Raw genomic sequence first — 24,808 nt, 5'->3', positions numbered from 1 at the left:
AATTTTCTAACTATTAAACACATTCAGGAGAATGGAATATGCAGCTGTAGTTCATTAAATCAATCATAATTAACAAATACTTGCAGAAACAATATCACCATTGTTTTAATTAGCATATTTCTAATTTTGAACAATTTGAAAATCAAATGATCACAGTCTCCTGAGATATTTACACGAGTCACTTTTTCCTGTTTTGAGAAAGAGCACAATCATCACATCACTAAATGTGGCTACAGCTTGACATAATCGGATAGCACAGTAACAAATACCAATGCTAAACTAATGTTTGCAGATCTTTAATAGATTTTACTACAGAAATTGGAAGTACTAGCAGAAATACTATTGAAATGTTAATGAAAATATTTTAATCAAGGTTCTAATTAAAAGTGAGCAAATACCTTAATGATTTCCTTTTGTACCCAATAGGAAAGAAAAAGAGTGATGAGTGATGAGAGTGTCAAATTAAAACTGATCCTAAAAATATTTTTTAAGAGGCAAAATGTTTATGCTTTTAACTAGCTTTCAAAAAATTTATTAAGACAAAAAGATGTCAAGTATTTAGTTTATACTTCAATCCTGACAGATTAAACATTTTATGTAAGCACCTAACACAAAGGAGCACAAGCAAAATGTAGACATGTCCACTTATTCCATGTCTTGAATAAGTGACAAACATTAGATATGTTCAAGGAGATGATTGTGTTCTTAAATGAGCAAGGAGTAAGCCGAGTTAACGGGACACTGTAATCTTGGCTAAGGTAAAAGCATTTGATAGAGGCGATATGATTGAACTGTTTAATCTTTTGCTCAGAGAATAAAGCATGAAGCCAAAATTGAAAGCAACTGGATAACTACAGTACTGGTAAACATGGAATGAATCTGAGGAGAGATAAGAGGCCTATAGGCTTTTTTAAAACAACAATCTCCCTTCCTCCAACCACCCTTGTTGCTATGTATTCTTGGACAAACTTAAACTCTTTTTAATCATCTAAAAATATATGGGGAGATATGTGCTTCCAAAACAAAATGAACTTCACTTCATGGATACAGCAATTGATCAGTAATGGAGTTCAGTTAAAAGAAAAGCTGAAGTGTAATTTGGTTTAAATTGACTTTATCTCACAGGCTGACTGTTAATTAGGAGGATCAAATCAGACTGGAATTTGCAAGTGGCTTCAAAATATAACTAGTCCACCTGGACTTTCAGGGCTTCTATTATTTTGCAGGAGCCCAAAGCATGGAGTAATCACATTAGGAAGTACATAAGTCTGAAACAAAGCAAGTAGTTGATTCTTAAAATTGGTATCTTTCCTCTGCTTGGCTAAACTGTGCTTTGTTTTAAAACCAACATAATGATGTTTTACTATAATAAAGGCAAAGACCAAGATACATTGGTCATTTCCAGTGACTGATGCTTCTTGCCAGCTTTTGAAGCCAATTCATTGATTATATATATACATACATATATACACACATATATATAAAATGTATATTTTGCATTTCTCATTTGAAGAGTGGCAGAGCAATATGATTTTTCTCTTCATGGCTAACACTCTAAGAATTTATGTTCAAAAGTAAGAAACTGTAAACTTCTTGTGCTGTGAGTACTCCTTAAGTTATCTTGACAACTAGAGAAACTGGCTCAGAGCAAGTAAAAGTATTTCATCATATTTTCATTTTGGTTGTCGAAGTATCACTACGAATCAAGATGTAAGAATTTTAAAGGTAGGCATTGGACTACTCTTAACTAGAGATAGTAGGTAGTCAAGTTGACATTCAAGCCAATGCCAACATATATGGCAAAATGTCTTAAAATCAATACACCCACAGCAGCTGATAGTGCAAATTCATAAACTTAAGGTCAGAAAGCACCATTTGCACCTGCAATATAAGAGCACAGAATTAGCAGGTGTGTGTCCTTGAAAAAAATTTACCAAAGTTTACCTTGCCTAAGGTCAATCATGTTTACATGCAACTTTCCTTTCACATATAATAATGGCAGTATTTTTACCATTACATTTGATGTTTCTCTGTTCTAATTAGACTTACAGATTTGTCTTAGACTTTTGGAATAAGTCATAATACTCTTGTCAGTATCACACTCCTAACAGTGATGGGAAAACCATGAAACCTTGAAAAAAAAACAATGACAAGTTTATAGTAGCTGAAAATTTTGAAAAATTAGGTATTTGGATGGATGCATTAAAAATAATTGTATAATCCAAAATATGTTTTAGATATTCCACAACATGTAGTTTTTCTTTGCTCTCCTAATTACACGCTGGATGCCTTTTTGCTTCATTTTTCTCTGGTATTCAGCTACGGCAATAGTGAAATTTCTAGACATTTTGTACATTCACTCTCCAGTTCTTTCAACCATGGCAAGCACCGCCTTGCTGCTCTGAGTAACAAACCAGGCTGTAAAGACAACACACTAAGCTAAGCTAACTTTTGCACAGTCATGAAGCCAGAATTATTTCACTGTAATCAGAAAGACCTTCTCAGGCCTTATTCACATATCCCTTCCATCTGCAGTCTTACATATATCCTGTGTTTCGACTCTTTAACAGAGAGTGCCGTATTGATAGGCTTAAGCTTCATATTGTCAATCCCAAGTATTTTCTTCTCCTGCAGTTATTTTAAGTCTTCAGAACAATATGAAAATAAACAAAAAGCACTTCAAACTCAAAAAACAAACAAACAAACAAAAAAAGAACAGGAAAGAAACTCAGGTAGTAAATACCTGGAAGTCAAGCTTCCAGCAGGGATAGAAGTAGATACCAAGGCACAGATGATCTCTAGACCAACACAAGCAAAACTCATCCCATTGGGGCCTTGAAGAAAAATCTCCAACATTTCCAATAATATATGGAAAACTGTGAGCAAAGTAGGCAAAGATCCTTCTGTTTCTGCAACAGATTCCTATCTTCTGAGGAGGTGGCCTATGTAGGACAGAATTCCAAACACACATCCCATTGCAACTTAGAATTTTTTTTGGAATCACAAAGATGTAAACCAGAGGATACGGATGGTTAAGTTTACAGAATCTAATTTTCCTTATGCTAACTTAACATCTTAAGGCTTAAGATGTAAAGACTCGTCCTGTACCTTCATGGGAAGCCATTTATAGAAGCTATACCAAAGAAACAGATGGGGGATAGAAGAAAAAGAGGAAAGAGTTTAGTCATTGGGTTCTATCATTCTAAATTTAGGATATTACAAAATATAATTAATGAATTTTAGTCTTTTCACAGTGTTCTTCAGTCTTTTGTCAAAATGGTCATTTGATAAGCTTCGAAATTACACATCATATCTACATTCTGGAGAAAATGGAAATACTGACAATATGCAGGTACACTGTGACTTAGCACAAAGAAAAGTTTGGTAGTGTTATGCCTAAGATGGCAATTGTTCTGCCTCCTCTATAACTTTAAAACCGATTAGTTTCCACATTCTTAAAATAAAATGTATAAATACTAATATTGATTTGAAAGCATCAGTTCTAACTGAGATATCATTCCTTGCACATTCTCCGTAGAGCTAAACAATACAAGCACGTGGATACAGTTCATAGCATCTACTGTAGCACTCACAACAGCATCAAAGGTACTTCAGAGCTGGGATCTAAGAGGCACCAACAACAACTTTTTGGATCCAGTTCACCTTCTCTCATATCAAGCTCCAAACACGTCTGACATTAGATACACTACTCTATAGCGGTCTCTAAGCAGTTGCTGCCAATCATCCTATCGGTATCTTGAAGCTTACTTCGCTTTGGCAAAAGAAATTCCCCAATTTCTGTTGGAATACTGCAATTCTGTCACTAAATATAATGTGTCCTGTAAATCTGCCATTGTGTCAGATTTCCACTATCCAGAGTAGTTTTCAAGGTAGCAATATCTTTTGCTTGAGAATTCTGGAATGCATACATTATTTCGTGGGCATGTGACAAACTACTTAAATAACAGCAATTCAACTAAACTCACCATTAAGGAGGTATTTTGTATTCAAAGAAAAATGTAGTTCAGCTGAGTTTTTCACTGTGGAACATTCAAAACCTTCCAAGTCAACACCTGAATAAAGATTTTACGTATTTAGAAAGAATCTTTATTTTTATATATTCCACTGAAGAGGAATAAAATTGCTTGAAAGAGCAATTATTTATTAGAATTTTACACACTGTCAAGAATTATGTAATCAAGGGATGAAGATATAGGTCATTTATTTCTGAAGAAAACACTTTGTGGAGTATGAAAGGAGAAAAACTGAATTGAGATAATTTAGGTTTCTAGTTTCAGTATCAAACTAAGGCTGAGTCATACAATCACTTTGAAGACAGCTGTAATGATATAAAATGTTACTGTGTACAGCTGTTCACTGCAAGGACTGCACTAGAGATTGCCTACTCCAAAAATAAGTTGTGGTATCCAGTCGAATGAGCACGGGTTTTATTGAAAAATCAGTTAAGCTTGCTCAAACTAGCTGAAGTGGTAATTTTCCTTACAGTAAGGGAAAATAAATTCTCACACCACTCCTAGATACAGAAAAGTATATATACATCTTCAATAGAAGATTTTGTTAGTAAGTTTAATGGCAAATTTGCTTCTTGCCTGTAAGACTGATAGATGACAGAAAAGTACCTCTATGGCACTTGATCTGATAGTGGACATGAAAGCTAGTTTGACTACAAATGTCTAACTAGTATGAGTGGAAATGTCAAACTAATATTCTGTAAAATACCTTTATGCTCCAGAGTACTAACCCAGCTGCACACTGGACATAAATTCTGTAGACATACATACTTCAGTCTTGTTTAATGGCTGCATACTTATGCATCTGAAGAAAAATGACAAAAATCTGCTTATGTAACTTAAAAAAGAATGCCATTGTTTTTGTCAAGTTCTTTCATTAGCATTTAACATCACAACAGAATCACAAGAGAAAAAAAAAGAATAGGTAATATAAGGTAAGCAACAAGGAATAAAGACAAAACTACTTGCAGAAAAACAGTATGTAACTAAACTGCAATCACAACATTAACTACAGTACAGTGTACCATCCAAGATACCTTCTAAAAAATCTACACAGTTATGGCAATCTTGCAACATCACTCTAGGATATAAGACATGCTCTGAAACTTGCCCCCAAACCCAGAAGGAAGTAGCCTATGCTATGCTGCATTCCAGTAACAGTTTTCAAGCTAGAGGCAGTTTAAAGATCACAGTTGCTGCTGTTGGCCATTGTTAAAACTTAACTGGGACTGCCAAGGTAGACTAAGGCAGTTAATTTTACGTCTACCTCTGTTATGACAGCTAATCTGAGAAATATGACAGCCAAGAGACCATCAATACATTTCCAAACCTTCTATCTACAATGCTGCTCTTTCTTTTCAGTCTTTCTACTCTACAACTTCTCCTTCCCAAACCAAGTATCAGATCTTGCGGCTTGTGGTCTTTCCTCATCTCTCCAAATGATGATTCCAATCCTTATAGTTTGTCTTAATCTTCCCAGAAAGTAATTCAAACCCTATGACTTCTAACTCTTTTTATCACATATCCCTATTAAGCAAAGCTCTCCCAGCACCAAATGCTGCACAGCTGTGTTACCAGTTGAATCTAACTGAATGCCTAATATCTGACAGCCTAATATCACAGGGCAACATCATGCAAAGATAGATGCTCAAGCCTGAGATACAGCCTTGCTCGTCAACATAATGTTTCCCTCTGGCTATTTAGAGTTCTCTCTGAGGACTAATTAGTCCTCACATAATTCTCTATAGGTATTGCTTACAGTTCTAAATAAGTTTGCTTATAGCTTCACATGTACAGGATAGAATATTGTCTATGACAGCACTGACCTTTCTAAGATGGTATAAGATACAATTAATATGAATACATGTATAAGAAATAGATATTGTTATATTAATACTGCTGCTATTACTACTGTTAAAGATCACCAGATTGTGTTACAAGGGATTTCTTTACTGAGCTCACTCTGTTTGTCTTTGGACTGAGGGAGAAATATCATTTGTATTAACTTGGGACAGTCACTTTTTCCTTCCAGGTCTTTGTCTTCTGGGTTTCTTTGACCACATTCAATCAGCTTTTTTCATTCTAGTAGAGGCCAAAACTTCACAGGCAAAATGTTTGCACTCTGTCAAAACATGATGTTCGTATTAACCACCATCCATTAACTTCAGTCTCAAGAGGAAATTCTGACACTGATGGAGGAATACTGTCACTAAAGGACACATAATGATACACAGGAATATGTGATTGGGTCACTGAGTCTAGTTCTTCACAAGAATAGGTACTGGTGCTACAGAAGTTTAGAGTTTAAGAGTCTACAGATGATAAACATTCATGAACTATAGGACTCAAGTCCTCCTCAGAGCAATTTATAGCACGTACTACAAAAGCCCAGAGCTTACTCTGCAGTGAGGTGGCAGGAGAGAGCAATAGTTTCTGATTTCTTCTCAAAAAAATTAAAATGGTAATAAACTGCCATTGACCTTAGCATGTGAAGCCTCATGCAAAGCCTAGTAAAGTCAATGGATGAAGATATGTTGCTATTTCAGAACACATTTAAGGACTGCATTTTTAACATGAAAAATTGCTTTTTTATATTTTTTAGTTTTATCACTTCTTATTACAAGGTAAGTTTGTGCCTTTAATGAATAGTTAGGATACAAAATCAGTTGCCAAAGTATTTTTAGAAGGAACTTCTTTCTAGCAATAAACAATTATATCTGCCAGAATTCTCTGGCATAATTTTTAATCACAGGTATGTAGTAATTTAAGTCTTTATTTTAGCTTTATATTAAGCTACATTATTATATTCTGTTGAAACTATTAATATGGAAACATTTTAACAAGATGCTGGTCATCTTTATTTCATTCAATTGGAAAGATATAGAGGCCTTTAGAAAGCAAACTATATAATAAAACTGTACAGAAACAGAATCTATTCAGTAGTTTACATATAGTTTGTTAAGCTTTCAAATAATGAAAACTAAATAAAGGCATATATCCAATTTACTTTGTTATTTACATTTGAGTACAACTTATTTTTTCAGTATGGTCTGCCTGTGATCATTTAGTGTTTTTTTCTCTGTAGTAAGTATATTAATATTTCTAATTAGCTAACAGGGACATAAAAATGTCTGTATGTAGAAGTGACTAATAATATGATAAAAAACTGAGAGCACTAATTTTGCTGTCAATTTTATATCCTAGTAATTACATATTAAATAGGCTGCACTTTTCTTATGGTAATTAGTGATGTTTCGAAATATTTAAATTGTGGAAAAACATTTCATTTTTTTCAAGAACAAAAATGTATTTTCATATTTTTCTTAAAGACAAAGTTTGTATAGAATTATGTAGATAGATAACTTCATTCATTTGAAACTCAGGAAGTTCTACCTCCATGTGAGGAAGAACTTCTTTCCTGTGAGGGTGACAGAGCACTGGAACAGGCTGCCCAGAGAGGTTGTGGAGTCTCCTTCTCTGGAGATCTTCCAAACCCACCTGGATGCCACCCTGTGCCACATGCTCTAGGTGACCCTGCTGGAGCAGGGGGGTTGGACTAGATGGTCTCTAGAGGTCCCTTCCAACCTCAACCATTCTGTGATTCGGTGATTTGAGTTGACCAGTTAATTTGCAATATAAGCACATGTGAATAAACCTGCCTGTGTGTTTAGCTGCTACATGGATTGGTTTCTCTCTAAAGCTTGTCTTCCTCTGATTTGAGAAGAACTACAAATGTGGATGTTCAGTTTAGAAAGTGTTTCAGAACAGAGACCTCATGTTTACACAGGCAAAAAAAATGTTTTTTTTTTTTTTAAAAAAAGCCCATTTTGTCTAGAACAGGGGAAATTTCCCTCTTCTGCTTAGTAAAGTGGAACAGGCAATGCTCTCCTTGCATGGATACTCCAGACTGGGAGCACTGCATAGCACCAACCATATTCAGACTAGAAGTCAGCAAAAAGCAACTGGCAGGCTCCAATCTTGGTATTTCTGTTGTTGCTTAGGAACCCAACTCCACCATGAAGAAACTGATTAAAAAAAAACACAGAAAAAGTAATTTCACTGAATGGAAATCCACTCAATTCAGAAACAACCAGTTTACTAACTAGCGTGTTTTCCAAATAAGAACATAAAACTTGTCCATCTGTTTTTATTGAGTATTTTATACCAATAAAATCAGAAAAGAACTTATACTAACCACTTACCTTATTTCCCAAAAGCATCATATAATTGAAGAAGCAGAATTTTAAACTAAACTCTCTTCAAACAAATACATTCAGTGATACTTGGTAACAAATTCATAATAAACATAGCATTAAAATATTTTGGATTCTTGCAATATGCACGCAACCTTTACGGAAGCCATTTTCTGGTTAACTTCACGAAAGGCAAAATGGATAAGCTTCACCTCGAGCCGAATTTGCACATACTGAATAGCAAACTTCATTTTTATAAAATCTCTACTTTTGTACCAAATCAAGTTAGTCACTGCACACCTCCAGTACCACCTTTCATTTTGTTGAATTATTAAACAAACAAAAAATAGCGAGATAGAGCAATCCAGTTATCTATACTTGCACTGTTTAAATATGCATTCGTAAAGGAATAAAGAAAATTATTTGTAGCATGAATATTACTTTTCCCTCTTTTAAGGAGTAGTACTTTTAAGAATAGTATATGTACTAAAGCTGGCTATAATTTTAGCAATGATTCAATAGCAACATCCTAAAGAGATGTTGCTATCTTCCTAGATAATCTGGATATCATTGAACAAATGGATAATATTTGACACATCAGGACACATGTAGTCAGGTTACATTAGGCCAGGGGGACAATACAACCAAAGCAAAAGTTGACTCAAGTTTACAGAGAAGATCTCAGCATTTAGCATATATTGAACTGAAAACCAACACAACTAGAAAAATTATCTGTATCATAGCATGGGGCAAATAGAAAAGTCTATACTGAAGCTGCTAACACATAGTTTAATTTAAACACACAATTCTAAGAATCGACATGAAGCCATATTTCTCAGTGTGCTTGTGTATATATATATTCTTTTTGTATACGATTTCAACTAATAACAAATCTCACAATTAAAACATCTCTTCCTATATAGGGACTGCATTTCTTATCTTATAATTAATGTAGACATGAGCTGGTATTTCTGTAAGAAGAAAACAGTTTCCTTCTTTCATTTCCTATTTTACACCTAATAGAGCCATGAGTTTATATTTCTGTACAGAGAAAACAGTTTTTGTTGTGTTTCACAGGTTAGCTATCATTCAGACATATTCCTGCACTGTTGGATATCTGATTCTATTTCTCTTTTCATTTGATATAAAAGCACAAGCAGACTGGATTCATACTTCAGCTTTTAAGAGAAATGAAAATTAATAGTTCTGATTCTTTTCATTTTAAAATATGGTTGCTGTAAGAACCTCAGCTCTGGTTGGAACTGTACCCATCTCTCCACTTTTCTGTGTTTCCTCTACTACTTTACTGGCTGCTTCAAAAAACACAACCTTTCCCTCTAAACAGCATTTCCATTTCTCAATGTTACAAACCAAAAGGCTTATATTGCCTATTTTCTCAATGCTTAACTTAGAAAAAGAACTATCTGGGCACATATTTCTGTTATATATGGAAATACATATAACATCTATGATTAAATCAATTATAAGATGCACAGTCATTCATACAAATGCTTTGATGCTGATATCACAAAACACACTGAAATACCACAGACATGCAGCCACTTCAAAAAAATACAATGGAACCTACTCTGCAGACAATAATCAGCATCATTTCTTCTTCTACCATGGAAACTAAACCATATACTTCTCTTTCCCAGCATTTTAGATAGACAAACTAAAATGGGTGATATAAATATATATATGGGTGAAACTGTGATGAGCTTCTGCATGAAGCATGAACATCAGAGAATTAGGATCAGACATAGATCATTTGCTCTTGTTCTTAAAACATTAAAATTCTATGTTGAAAATTCTAGGAAAACAAGGTATGTTTATGTAAGAACATGCACAAGTACTTGTACAATTACAATAATCTTTCTCTACAAAGAATTTATAGATATGGATGTATTTAATTCTAAGAACGTGCCATTTGCTGAATTAATTAGTTTTTAATAGTACACTGTTATACACAAAATTAAATCCCTATGTTTCTGTTCCTTTAATCAGAGTGCGTTGACTCACAGTTGGCAGGAAGAATGTATGAAATGTTAGATAACAAAGTCTTATGCAAAATTAAAAAAAAATTTAAAAATCAGTGGCCGCTCATAATTGACTACTATAGACCTGCAAAACAATTTACTCAGATGAGCCTATTGCAATGTTAGGGAATTTGAAGAAAGGTTATATTCAATTATTATCTTAAACTGACTATAATACTACAAACTCAATAATGAACCCTTTGACTAAAAATATTTTTTAGAAACTAAGACTTCAAGAGATTATAAGAAATCTTATTTTAATTGAAAGAAATGTCCCGGTAACTAAATGAATACTGACAGTTGTTGCATAAGAACATGATGTTTTACTGATATTTCCCAGAAAAAAAGTTCAGTTGCCTGACAAGAGAGGAAAAATAGGTCAAAACTTCAAAGATGTGGATATACTGCAAGTTTTTAACACAAGGAGAGATTAAATTTCCACCTGTAATTTTTGTGCTCATTTAATCTTCTCTGTAATAAATTCCAGTACAACTGGCAATGATTATAGTACATTGCAATTTTCATTTTAAAGATGCAAAAGGAGGTTCATGAACACAGCAACATTCTGAGAATCAATTTAAATTCCTTGGAGTGAATTTTTACCATCTGGGAAATGCTTCACACTCAACTTATTTTGAGTAACTCTTTGTAAAATACCAGGGCAGTTCAGTTTTCACCAAATCTTTCTTTATCACAAATCCATAATTCCAATATGCTATCTAATTATAAAAAAAAATGCAGAATCACACTTGAACCGTAACTGAGACAACTTTCCCATCTGTTTTGCTTATTCAGACTTTCAGCTTTCAACCACTTTAGTAAATAGCTTATTGGAAAGGTATATGTCTATTGTTAAGTACATGGATAAGGACATATTTACTGGGCATTTCTGGTTCCAGACAAAAGTTTAAATTCAACAAAAGATAATCCCCTAAAAGAATACTCTCTATATTTCAATTCTCAGATATTATGCTACATACCTTTAAATACTGCAAACACCTTTCACATTTTGGATAAGTATTTTCTATCCTATTACACTTTCTCATATTTGATATTCTAAAGTACTTAGAAGTTCATCCATTTTGTTCATTCCAGAAATCTCAACTCTCAGAAAAGGATGCCAGATTAATTCCCATGTGTTTAACATGCTTATTCTCCACAGCACTTCAGTTTCTGTATTATCAAATTCACTGATGGTTTATGCAGACATAAGCTCCAGTGAAGAGTCATTAGAACAAAAAATGTCCCCCCCAACCTCAGATCAGGAAAGGATTATGAGTTTTGACCTAATCTTGGAAGGCTGTGAATGGAAGGGTAGCAGCTGGAATAGCTTCAGAGATCCAACTTTAGCCACTTCAGAAAACTTGGGTATCCTGGCCAGCTCTACCACTGTCACCAGCATGATCCGAACTTTAGTGGTAACATGCCCCTGCCTTCGTGTTACATAAAATCTCAGTGTGATCTTTAATAACATTGAAAGACATAATTTACCCTAAGGCCTCATCAATAGAGATGATGACATAGTTTATCTTAGCAATGTTAAAATATTTCAGACTTCACAGTTCTGCAGAAAGTTGGTAGAAACATTCTAGCCTCAAAATCAGCCAGCAGTGGTGCGCCTATAGCTGTGATGGTCTGGACTAAACCTCAATTCCAGATACAAAATTTTACATTTGCTATTTATATATTGCTCTAAGTCTACACAGGGCCAGACAAGGAACCACTCCTGATCTCTGGGGTACGTGTGAAAACCTGCCATAAGGCTGTGCATCAGCTAACAGGAGAGCTGCTAAAGAGGAGCAGACAGCAGCTCTCCCTGAACTCTTTTCACACTAGAGACTGAAGATATAAACTGATCCTGTTTTCTTTTTGCACGTTATACATTACATACCAGGCAAGGAGGTAAAAAAAACACTCTTGAGGCTTGAAGAATTCTGCATGAACTTGCAGTCTTAAGATAGAGTCAAAAATGCTGGGAATGGAATGAGCTTTTTCAGCACTTCCATCTTTTGCAATAACCATCTAACAGGTACAATTCAAGGGAACAACTGCCATCGGCAGACCGTGCCGGGAACAGCATTCCTGTCTCATTCTCTTCTTTCCCAGAGCAGATTGTGTCTGACTGAGACACATCATCTTTCCTGCTCTTCCTCAGGAAGAGCTTGTGACTATGTGCCACAGCTTAGCCCAGGACGTTCTGCATGCTAACTGCTAAAGTTAGCATTAGGAGTTTTTTATTATTCTATTTTTATAAATTATATTTTTCCTAAGCATACATTGAGTCCACATTTGAGGAGGCCACAGAGAAAGTTATTTCATCTATGGGCAGAAGTAATTTTTGCTCTTGGCATACACTTCAAAGCAATTTTTAGAATCTGAAACAGAAATAAGTGATGTACTAAAGTGCCCCAATTTTATCTCCGGCCTTAGAAATACGGGAGGCATGCAGATTTAAATGCTTTTTTAAAGCAAAGAATAATCCCATGCATTGTCAGTGTGCCAGTCCAATTCAAACCTGTTTTAAATCATTGTTGAGACTTACCATATGCATTTTTTAGTTTAGAATTATAGATCTAGTTCAGAATGATATCCCACTGTTTTTGAACTGATGTATTTTCCTCCAGTGTTTTAGAAAGAAAAAGCTCTTTCATACTAGTAATTTTAACGTGTTAGAATCTGAATGTATCCAAAATCTGCTAAAATCAGTATGAACATTGCCACTAACACCAATAAGCTTTGGATCAGATTCCTAAAAATATACTTATTTTAACTGTCAATCACCACTCTAAACATATTTCTTTATTGAATTTAATATATTGTTAGCATCAAGTATTCTGGAAAATCTTCTAAAAATAGCCATTATCTCGCAAAGTATATTATTTTGTAAAACACATATATGCACATTAGATATATGCAGAACCTTCAAAGAATGATAAAGTACACATACAAAATTACACTACGGATTATGTAATTAGACTTTTCTAAAGTCTGTTTTTTTCAGAATATATGGAAAATGTTAATTCATCTAGCAAAAGGTTTATGAAATGTAACTGTTGTTTTTTGTGAGGCTTTCCTGGAAAAGCAGAACAAAATGTACTGGGTGGCAATAGAGAAGGAACAAACCTGGAAGACCAGGAGTTTAGGTTATTCTCTAGTAAATTAGAAAACTAGTTTAAATCTCTGCTTGGCACAGGTACTTGAAAGCAGGATTTTATGGTGTACTAACCACCAAACTGTTGACTATTTTCTTCTCTTCTCTCTCTTATTTTTGCCCTAGTTCATTCTTCTTTTTCTCTTTCTCACTCTGTTTTGAGAGGGGACAGTAATTTTAAGGCAAAACAAAAATACTTTTAAATTTCTCATCACATGTTAATATAATCGTGCTGACATTTACTTAGGAGAACCGTTGAACTTACTGCCTTATCTTTATGTTATTTTCAGCTTAGCTCTCAAGTTTCCAAAGATTAAATAATGAATACTAAGGGAAAAAAATTCTATTAGATGAAAAATTACTCACTCGGAATCATACAAATTTCTTCATTATCATTGTCATAATCCTTATGCTATCAGATTTAGTACTAGAATGAGTAATAGCTGTGAAATATAGTTAATGTCCTTTTATTATTTTGTATATTTTTTCCTAATAGTCTTTTAATTCCAGTACTTAGCATTACTTGTCTAAATTTAATTTGCTGACAGATAGAGTGTTAATTGGACAAGATCTGTTGTCTGTGGGGTTAGGGCAGAGCTTAATTATGCACAAACTGTTGGGTGTGTTTTCATTTGGTGGAAATTACTGTAGCTCCGTATCGATATATGATATGGTGTTCCGTATCGTAAGGAATCTGGTTGTGAGAGAAGGGAAGGGAAGGGAAGGGAAGGGAAGGGAAGGGAAGGGAAGGGAAGGGAAGGGAAGGGAAGGGAAGGGAAGGGAAGGGAGGGGAAGGGAGGGGAAGGGAAGGGAAGGGAAGGGAAGGGAAGGGAAGGGAAGGCAAGGCAAGGGAAGGGAAGGGAAGGCAAGGCAAGGCAAGGCAAGGGAAGGGAAGGGAAGGGAAGGGAAGGGAAGGGAAGGGAAGGGAAGGCAAGGGAAGGCAAGGGAAGGCAAGGGAAGGGAAGGGAAGGGAAGGGAAGGGAAGGGAAGGGAAGGGAAGGGAAGGCAAGGCAAGGCAAGGCAAGGGAAGGCAAGGGAAGGGAAGGGAAGGCAAGGCAAGGCAAGGGAAGGCAAGGGAAGGCAAGGGAAGGCAAGGGAAGGGAAGGGAAGGGAAGGGAAGGGAAGGGAAGGGAAGGGAAGGGAAGGGAAGGGAAGGGAAGGGAAGGGAAGGGAAGGGAAGGGAAGGGAAGGCAAGGGAAGGCAAGGGAAGGCAAGGGAAGGGAAGGGAAGGCAAGGGAAGGGAAGGGAAGGGAAGGGAAGGGAAGGGAAGGGAAGTCTCCACCAAGCAGTCTTGGTTTATAGCCAGTTCTCAGAAGGCTGCATTAAAGCTCTCATAAGGAAAAAAAAAAACAAAAAAAATCTAATCATAATGAGAAGTTAAAAAAAATTCAAGGAATAATCATCTGTGATTTTTTAAATTCCAGAGGTGAAAAAAAGAACTGCCGTGTGATACTTTGTAATGTAACTGTCTCAGTAAACTGAGTATTTATGTAGATGGAATAAGTATGTAAGGCAACCCGAGGGCAGCCATGCAGTAACAACATTCAGTATACTTTAGATCAAAATACATGAAATTATTAAACTTACAGAGATATCCCTTAAAAATCTAAAGATCAGGATTCCTGGTGAGCACCGTCAGAAAATGAGCATGCTTTGATATTACTGTATGCACTCCCTTTCTGACAGTGGCTTACTTTCACTGATGGAGAAAAAATATTTCCCCATGGCTACTGTTGCTATAGGTGATATATCAATTTCTGCTACACTGTGGAATGTAGACAAATGTTTTTGATGGAAAAAAATACAATTTAGAATTTCCTGAAAGAAAAACTTATGATTATGACACTTGATTGAAACTTGAAAAATGTTTGTTCTAAAATTTCTCATTAAAATCAAGAAGTCCCTGGGTACTTTGATGCAACATGCCTTATCTGTAAATGAGACACTCTGAAGAAGAGTACATCACTCTGGAAGGTTAAGCAAAGATGGACAAACAGATTACAGTATTTTACAATACAAAACACAACATTGCTTGAATGTTTATTGTTCATTTTACTTCTGTGGCCATGATATAAAACTATTATCTGAGAGAAAAAAAAAAAAAAAGAGGAGGGCATAGGATAGTTCCTATAGCCCATACTGTTCAAGGGAACCAATGAATGTTTTTTTACTAACTACAGACAAAACAGTCTATAAAACCTCTAATTTTAGCAGTATTATTAGTCCTCAGATTGGTGTCTGATCTCTTTATCTCTTTATCATTCCTATGAGTAGCCAGAAAAAAAAAAAAAAAAGAAAAGAAAACCTACCATATTTTGGAGGAAAGAAGCAAAAGCCAAGAATCTTGTAAATGAAGAACAGGCCTTGAGTAACTGACAGAGTAGCCTACAAGAGTGCAGCAGTGAGTACCATCTCACTTGCTTGGAGGGACGTGGTTGTGCTGGGGACAGTTAGGTTTATGCTAACCGAGTAAACAGCAAGTGACTCAAATAACAGGATAAGGACCATTTTAACAACTAGCTTTCCAGGATTTTATCCCAGAAAAGAAAATTAAAGAGTAGTGTTTCTGTGAACCCAAAAGTGCTGCGAGCCCAAAAGCCTGATTTTACACAAACCTGTATCTCAGCACAAAAGATACTGTGAAGAATTGAAGAAAGAAACCTCATATAATTCTTCTCTTGTAGCTCTCATCTAGTAATGGGAATTTTTGACTGAGGAAGCTTTCAAGAGTGTCCCTCCGGCGCCTGGTCAATTTTAAAAGGAAAGACATGAGAACTATACAAGGCATGGTTACAGTCTACAGACTAAATGATCTGTCTCTGCAACAAGTTAGGGAGTTATTTCGCTTCCAGCTTAGTAAGAAGAACAACAAAGCAAAGACTTGGCTGAGATGACATCCTGATAAATCTGAACACTGCCCACAGTTACTGTGCTTCTAGAAATGGCTAGGATTTGCAAATGAATTAATACAGAAAATAAATTTGCTTTTGAACTTGTATCTCATGACAATTATTATAACTGGAAAAGATGCACATAAGATATATAACATTAAAAATGTAATTATCACATTCATAACCTGCTCCTCCAAAAAAAAGCTCTTTAAAATCTCTTTCTAGGTTTATTGCTATAATATCTGATGTTCTTTCAGAAAAGCATTGTATGATGTGATGAACCACTGTTACATCTTCTCAGTCTTCTCACTGCATGCACAGACATTTATACAATTAAATGAAATGTAATATACCTTTAATACTTTTCATAGTGCAAATACTCCCCCACACGCATACAGCAATGTATGTATTTAGGGTGAAGAAAGAGTTAAAGAAATAACTTATATTTGAATCTGATCATAATATAATGTGTAATCATCGAATCATCATAGAATGCTTAAGGTTGGAAGGGACCTCTAGAGGTCATCTAGTCCAACCCCCCTGCACACGTAGGGTCACCTAGAGCACGTGGCACAGGACTGCGTCCAAGCGGGTTTTGAAGATCTCCAGAGAAGGAGACTCCACAACCTCTCTGGGCAGCCTGTTCCAGTGCTCTGTCACCCTCACTGTTAAGAAATATTTCCTTAAGTTCCTGTGGAACTTCTGGTGCTTCAGTTTGTGGCCATTACCTCTAGTTCTGTCGCTGGCCACCACTGAAAAGAGGTCAGCACCATCCTCCTCACTGCATTCCTTGAGGTACTTATAGACACTGATCAGGTCCCCTCTCAGCCTTCTCTTCTCCAGGCTGAACAGGCCCAGCTCCCTCAGCCTCCCCTCATAGGGCAGATGTTCCAGGCCCCTGATCATCCTTGTGGCCCTGCACTGGACTCTCTCCAGCAGCTCCACATCCCTCTTGTACTGTGGAGCCCAGAACTGGACACAATACTCCAGATGTGGCCTCACCAGGGCTGAGTAGAGGGGCAGGATCACCTCCCTCGACCTGCTGGAGACGCTCTTCTTAACGCACCCCAGGATCCCATTGGTCTTCTTGGCCATGAGGGCACACTGCTGCCTCATGGTCAACTTGTCGTCCACCATCACACCCAGGTCTTTCTCTCCAGAAGGTCAGTCCCCAGCCTGTACTGGTGTCTGGGGTTATTCCTCCCCAGGTGCAGGACCTTGCACTTGGCCTTGTTGAATTGCATGAGGTTTTTCACCGCCCAGTTGTCCAGTCTGTCCAGGTCCCTCTGGATGGCAGCGCAGCCCTCTGGGGTATCGGCTACTCCTCCCAGTTTCGTGTCATCAGCAAACTTGCTGAGGGAGCACTCTGTGCCTTCATCCAGGTCACTGATGAATAAATTGAACAGGACTGGACCAAGGACTGACCCCTGGGGGACACTGCTAGCTACAGGCCTCCAACTAGACTCAGCACTGCTGACCACCATCCTAATATCCCTAACCAAAGATACCGAAGGAAATCTTTTCCTCTTTTAGGACAGACACCAAGAAATTCTGGTCTCCTGCAACTTCACAGCATTGCTCTATTTCCTTTCTATTGCATTGAGGCTTAAGAATACAGGCTTTTAAAACCAGCAAAATTAATTCACATACTGTAACATTTTCCTCTCTAATTCTCAACAATTAATATTTGTAGTAAGCAAATAATATGGGGGAAAAAAGTAAATTGTCTGAAAAATAACCAGTTGAACTATAGATAGGCATGCACTTTGCTCCACACATGACTATCTGTACATGGTCAGACAGCTCATAATTTGATTTGAAAACAGATTAAATGTTCATCTCATTTCTTGTCTTAATAACACATCCAATGCTATCTGTGACAATAGGCCTTGGATATGCCATATAAATCTATAGTTTTATTTCTTTGATATGCTTGCTTCAAACTGTTTTATTTTCACATTGTTTTACTGTAGACTTAATGATTAGATTATCTTCGTAATGACACAGGAGATAAAGTATATTTACAGAACAGGTGCACACTAATAGCTACTAAGCAATTTAATTCAGATAGTTTAAGCCTGAGAAAAAAACAAAAGATAACACTGTATAGGTATTACAGAAGAGTAGGTAAAACTGTCATGGTGTTGTGTTGCAGAAATGTAACCATCTAGCTCCAATATTATTTTGGGATTTAGGGGATTATTGTATTTAACTTTTAAACTTTCACATAATTGCGAAAGGTCATTTTATTGCAATACATTGTATTCAGATGAAATTACAAGAGTCATATTCAGCTTCCCAGGCATTTCCTTACTTGTTCGTTCTGCTACTGGATTTTTGGACATTACCCACTGAGTGTTAAAAGAGTCTTTTAACAATGAGATTTAAATGGACACTAACATTGCAATTAAATTACATTACATTACAATTAGCTTTGTCAAGTTCATTATTTAGAAGTTGGAAGCTGTAAAAACAATAATTGCTAACAAATACATGTTTATAAAATTAATTAGTCCCACTTGTCTTTTTGTTCCTATGGAACAGACTGTACATTTGCCTTAAATAACTGTGCAAAGAACAGGTTAGAATGAGAAGGAGCAAAAAGAAAGACAACATAAGGAGACTTTAAAAGGTCTCCTAAGGAGATCCTAAAAGATCTCCAGGACATCTTTAATGACACATGCAATAAATGGTCTGAAACAATACCTAGTATAATCCCCAGTACAAGTTCCTGGAATAGCTCTACTATTTCTTACTAATTGCACAGAGTTGAATTTGGCTATAAATTGGGGGAAAAAAAAAAAGATAATCTTCACAGTTGAGAATGCTCAAATTAGCAAGGTTTGGAAAATGTGCACATTTCAGTGTATTATAATCAGGAAGATGATGAAAAAGAGAGGAAAAAGAGCTTATATTTGACTTTTTAATACATTTCATCTGTAAGATAGTTCTTGGTCAACAACGCGGTGATCAGCTACAGGTTGATAATTACAGCTCTTTGAGGTGTTGCCTACCTGGTTGTGCAGGTGATCATATGCAGGAGATGAGAATGTTTTAATTGCCACCATTTTTGAATAAGATTATTTCATTATACATTAACATTTCTCCCTTTCTCTATAAATGGAGAAAACACATGTATTTTTTTGGCTTAATATAATCTAAATGCATTTTTCTCTTTTCTTTTTATTTCTTTCATTCTGTATTCCACTACTAGTCATTTTGTATTCCACTACTAGCCATCCTCATACAATTTTATGTTGAAGATACAAGGCTTGAAAAGTCCAACTAGACATCACAGTTTGCTCTTATCAAATGAGATATCTGAATAAGAAACTGATGTTGACAAATACATGACCTACTATAAATAGGGCTTTGGTAATGTCACCTAGAGGAATATCTCTCAAGCAGAATAAATTTTGACTCTAACCAGGAATTCAACACAGACAGGAATTTTAGACCATACTTCTTGCAATTCTTAGATCCTTTTGCTATGCATCTAGTCACAGCATACATTAAATATCTTGATTCTCTCCAAAAAGAAAGATTAAGCTGCAAGCTTATCCTGGAGTGTAGACCCACACTTCCTTTGAAAGTCACAGGCTTGTGAGACAAAACAGCTAGATCAGGTATTTGCTTCGAATAAAGATCTCATTATGTTTCTAGAAGGAAACTAAGGTGTGACTCCAGAGTTATTTTTTCCTTGAAAAACAAAACACCTATCAAAGACTGCATTTTTGAATTGCATATTCTACATCACTTACTTAAAGAGGAATATTGCCTTCCAAGATGAATGAAGTAGCAATACCCATAGTGAGAAAATAAGATATATAAAAAGAGGAAGAATCCTAAGGTCCTACAGTACAGACATTATATCTGTAAATCCTTTTAAGTATCACAACAATATGAATGAAAAACTGTATGTCCTTTGACAGAAAAATGACATGCAGAATTTGTTGAAAATTGAGAGATTTGCTTGAACAGAAAATATTATCCTTTTTTTTTTTCAACAAGAAGCTATTGCTGAAGATGCATTGCAATGAGATTACCTTTAGAAATCTGCTTATATTTTTGTTGCATAAATGAACTTCAGATCAGGCTACTTTCTGATCTGAAACAGAACATAAATTTACACAGAAAGGTCTTTAATTGCACAAGCTAATTATATGTAGTACAATAAGATGTAATGAAGTTAATGCGTGTTAGAGAAAGACACATTATTCTGACTGATTAAGCAGAAATGAGAAATAAAATAATCCCAATTATGTGACAATGGGAGAGTGGTAAATTTCAGCTGCAAGTGTTGACTATGCCAAACCGAGGTTAGGAAGATACCATGATTTTGTCTTCTTTGATCTTTGAGTTTATACAGCTTGAAAAGAATTTCAGGGATGCATATAACAAGACATAGAGCCATAAAATTAGAGAGGCAGCTCACTGGAAATCCTGACTGCCCTCTTCTGGAATGAATGAGTTTGCATATTCCGTTGTCTTTGTTCACATTAAAAATTACATGAGGAATATCCCACTGATGAAACAGTCACCTGATTATCAGGTCTGTATTTTTTCATTTGTATTGTCTTGTTCATTAACCATGTGTTTGGATACTCTAGAAGATGACAAACATCTTACCATGGCAGAGCCCAGGCTATCATTGGCCTTCTTTGCCACAGGGGAGAGTTGTTATCTCAGGGTCAAGTTATTCTTCACCAGAACCCCCCAGACCATCCTTTTCACAGATGCTTTCCAGAAGGCTGGCCTTTACTAGTGCTTGGGGTTACTTCTCCCCATCTGTGGGACTTTGCACTTCCCTTTGCTAAACTTTCTCAGGTTTCATGCTACCATTTCTCCAGCCTGTGAGGTCCCTCTGAACAGCTGTGCAATGTGGTGTATCACCTAATTCCTGTGAGTATGCTGAGGGTGCTTCTGGTCTTGTCCCCCAGGTTATTAAAGAAAATGACTTGTGGGGGCCACTACTGACTGACTTCCAACCGGACTCAGTATCACTGACCACAACATTCTGAGCTTGGGAGTTCAGCCAATTTTCAGTCTACCTTACTGTCCACTTACCTAGCCCAAATTTCATCATCTATCTGTGACGATGTTATGGGAGATAGATAGTGATAAAATCTTACTGAAATCAACGCAGACAACATCCATTGCTCTTCCCTCATCTACCAAGCCAGCTATGTCATTGTAGAAAGCTATGATGTTGGTTAAGCATGATTTCCCCTTCACAAATTCATGATGACAATTTCAAATCACCTTCCTGTTTTTCACTTTCCTGGAATTAGTATCCAGGATTAGTTGCTTCTCTGCCTTCCCAGGCATCAAAGCAAGGCTGACCAGCCAGTAGTTCTCCAGATCCTTCTTCTCACCCCTCTGAAAGACAGGGGTGACATTTCCTTTCTTCCTTTGCCACCTTGCCTGATTGCCATGACACTTCAAAGCTATTTGAGAGTGGCTTCACAGTGACATGGGCCAGCCCCCTTGGCCCTCATGAGTGTATCCCTATCAGGGTCAATGAGCTTGTGTATGTCCAGTCTATCTACGTGTTCCCTAACATGATCCTTCTCCGCTGAGGGGAGGTCTTCATTGCTTCAGACTTCCCCTCTGATCACAGAGGCTTTGTTTTAGCAGTAAAGATTAAGGCAAAAGAGTAACTCAGTATTCATTATTCAGCATGAATAATAAGTTCTAAGCAATTTTATTCCTTCTGGACTTTGTTCTGCTCTTTACACTTTAAAGTGTCCTCTAGCTCTCGCAGAAATACAGAGCATCATCTGTATTACTCATGAGCCAAAAGAATTTTTAACAGTGAGCAAAATAAAACCTTGGTCTTTTCATTCAGACTAAGATTGTTACTAATCTGTGATGCCATGTGTTACTAAAATAACTCTAGCATACAAACCATGCTCAGTTATACCAAAATAATTTAATTTGCTGGTGATTAACTACTGATTTACTTACAGGAAACTGCACCCTTGACAAATTTATAAAATATTCCCAGAACTTCAGAATCAGACATTTTGCTTCTGTTATTTTTGATTAAAGACAGTGAAACAAGGAGGAATTCAGTCAGCTTTCACTATATCCATAAATCCAATCATCTGCATATTAAAAGTGTACAATTGTAGTAAGTTATACCTACAGTTTCAGACCAAATGAAATGCAGTGATTAATAGTTACGGACTATGATCTGTTTAAAAATACAACCATACAAGACAAAATCCAAATATTGAAAAGAAATTAACCAGAATTCTGGAAGAGCGGAAAGTTGAAGTTCATTATCCAACTGCAGTGAATTTCCTTCTATCCCTTATTTTTGCTTTTCAACTTCAAGTCATATTTGTTATCATTCAACAATCTAAAACAAAATTCTGATTACTGAAGAGAATTTACAGTACAAAAGGAAAAAAAAAACAATCCCCAACACTAGAAAGAGAGCTGCTATTCAAATTAATAATAGTAACCATTCAAATTAATCATAATCATAACAATACAAATCAATCGTTTTCAGTTATGCTTGAAAAGATTTGCTGTATCAATGAGAATAAGCCTTTTTTTTTTCTCTGAAAGATAACACCAGTCCAGGAAAAGCAATATTAATTCTTTTTGACCATTTTAACTCTTTCTCCATCATAATAGATAGAATTTCTCACTCCTAATTTATTTTAAAGAATTTCTTTAACAATACAATTTTATTCTCATCTAACTACGATGTTCAAATTTTAATGACAATTTAAAAGCTTTAAGTTCTTTAGCTTTCAGATTTTTTAAAACTCTACAGAAATGTATGAAATTCACCTCATTTGAAGTTCTACATGAAATTCTACAGAAGTCAATTGATAAGTTTGTATTTAACTTGTACTTCTATATTTACTGCTATTTTATAGCAATCTGCTTCTATTTATATTTTAAATAGAGCAACCCTTTAAAAGAAATAATTCTTATCTACAAATCCTGTAAATTAGTTATCAAGGAGATTTGTTTCAGTACAATGGCTTTGCTGAATACTATACTCTTCTACTAGATTTTAGCCTAAATAAAGCAATTTGCAAATGACATTTGAAGGGACAGAAGTAGCTAAATGCATGCATTTCTTTTCTCCTTAACTTGTGCCCTAGGAAGAAGAAAATATCTTAATTAATCCCGTTAAAGCATTTTCATTTGTAAACTCTACACATAGATAAAAGCCTTACAGTTACAATCACACTACCACACTGTATCCTTACAGACATGGCAAATATATTAATTTTCTTTGTTAATGAATCCTAGTACTATTGCAGAAACAATGACAGACTGCTTAGAATTTTCCATTTCTCTATTCATATTGAGGGATATACAGTTCCAATATTCCATGTATTTCTGTAGAACAGAGTTGGGTTTATTCAAAATATAACATTCTGGGAAAGTGTATTTTAATAATATTTATGAGATCCCTTTGTTAAGCAGCATAAAAAATAGGGAATAATTTTACATATTTTCAGTAAATGTCATTTCACTATCAGAATTGGTACTGCTATAACTGAAGTTATATATAATAATAAAATGTTTTTTGTGCATAAAACCTCTGTAGTAAAATTGTGAACCATGCTCAGTTGATTTATTATGTACTATCTAAAGAAAGTGATGGTTTATAATACAACTACAATTCCAGCTGAAAACCAGAGACCTATAGTTTCATAAAGCTCTGTTGATAGGCAAGTAAGCTTTTTCTCTATACCTGGAAGTTCTCTCTCTTCAATACTGTCTTCCACAGATCCAAAGGGATAATTAGCTGGGCTGATTGCAGGAGTGGAAATAAAACTTGTACAGCCAATAGATGAGTTGATTTCAAAATAATCATGGCTGTGATTCATTCGGTGAAATTCCAGAGAAGATACTATTGATGTGCGCTGCTTGGGCTACAAGAAAAATAGAAGTTTGAAGTATAAAATACAGACTTGGTATTTGTTTATAGTTTTTATAACTTCATATATAGATATCTTTAGTGTTTCTCTCCTTTCACTGTTTTTTTTAATCTAAAAAGTTATACAACTAAAAATCATTTTATACGACAAGCTCTCGTGAATTAGAATTATTTTCTTCCAAAATGCGCATTAATCTTGAGTAGGAAAAAAAGAATGCATATCACAATTCTAATCAATTTAATTGGGTTTTACAGCCATGCACATAACAATTGCAATCACCTTTTGACAACAAATGGTGCTCTTCACCAGCTGCATTTCTGGGTATGTCTGGCAAAACAATTAGATTGCTGATGCCTGTATAATTAAATTCACAAAATAATATCAACCACACACTATCTTAAAGCAACTCTCTGCTGCTTATTCAGCGTACGAAGGGTGCCTTAGATATTCAAAGACTGAACTGTCTAAAAGCTGAGGGGAAAAAATGTCAGCTTAAAAGACATACATGCAAAGCAAAGCTTAAGGAGTTCTTATGGAATAGCTCTACATTAGTTTGTATCAGTGTATACTTCTGAAATTAATCTCTTTATTAA

General features: G+C 35.6%; 1 protein-coding gene across 9 annotated transcripts in view; it reads right to left on the bottom strand.

Moving 5' to 3' along the window:
• The window catches only part of ANKS1B (ankyrin repeat and sterile alpha motif domain containing 1B), a 404,144-nt gene that overhangs the window by 229,062 nt on the left and 150,274 nt on the right, over positions 1–24,808 (bottom strand). For all 9 annotated transcript variants that reach the window (XM_088532910.1, XM_088532909.1, XM_088532904.1 and 6 more), the window contains one exon: positions 24,029–24,209. In XM_088532910.1, coding sequence (XP_088389036.1) covers positions 24,029–24,209 — 181 coding nt within the window. The remainder of the gene's footprint in view (positions 1–24,028; positions 24,210–24,808) is intronic.

The sequence above is a fragment of the Tinamus guttatus genome, unplaced genomic scaffold, assembly GCF_059628265.1.
Source record: "Tinamus guttatus ecotype Peru unplaced genomic scaffold, ASM5962826v1 Tinamus_guttatus_pri_ptg000472l, whole genome shotgun sequence".
NCBI lineage: Eukaryota > Metazoa > Chordata > Aves > Tinamiformes > Tinamidae > Tinamus > Tinamus guttatus.
The sequence above is the reverse complement of the archived record's forward strand: the minus strand, read 5'-3'. Positions and strand labels throughout refer to the sequence as shown.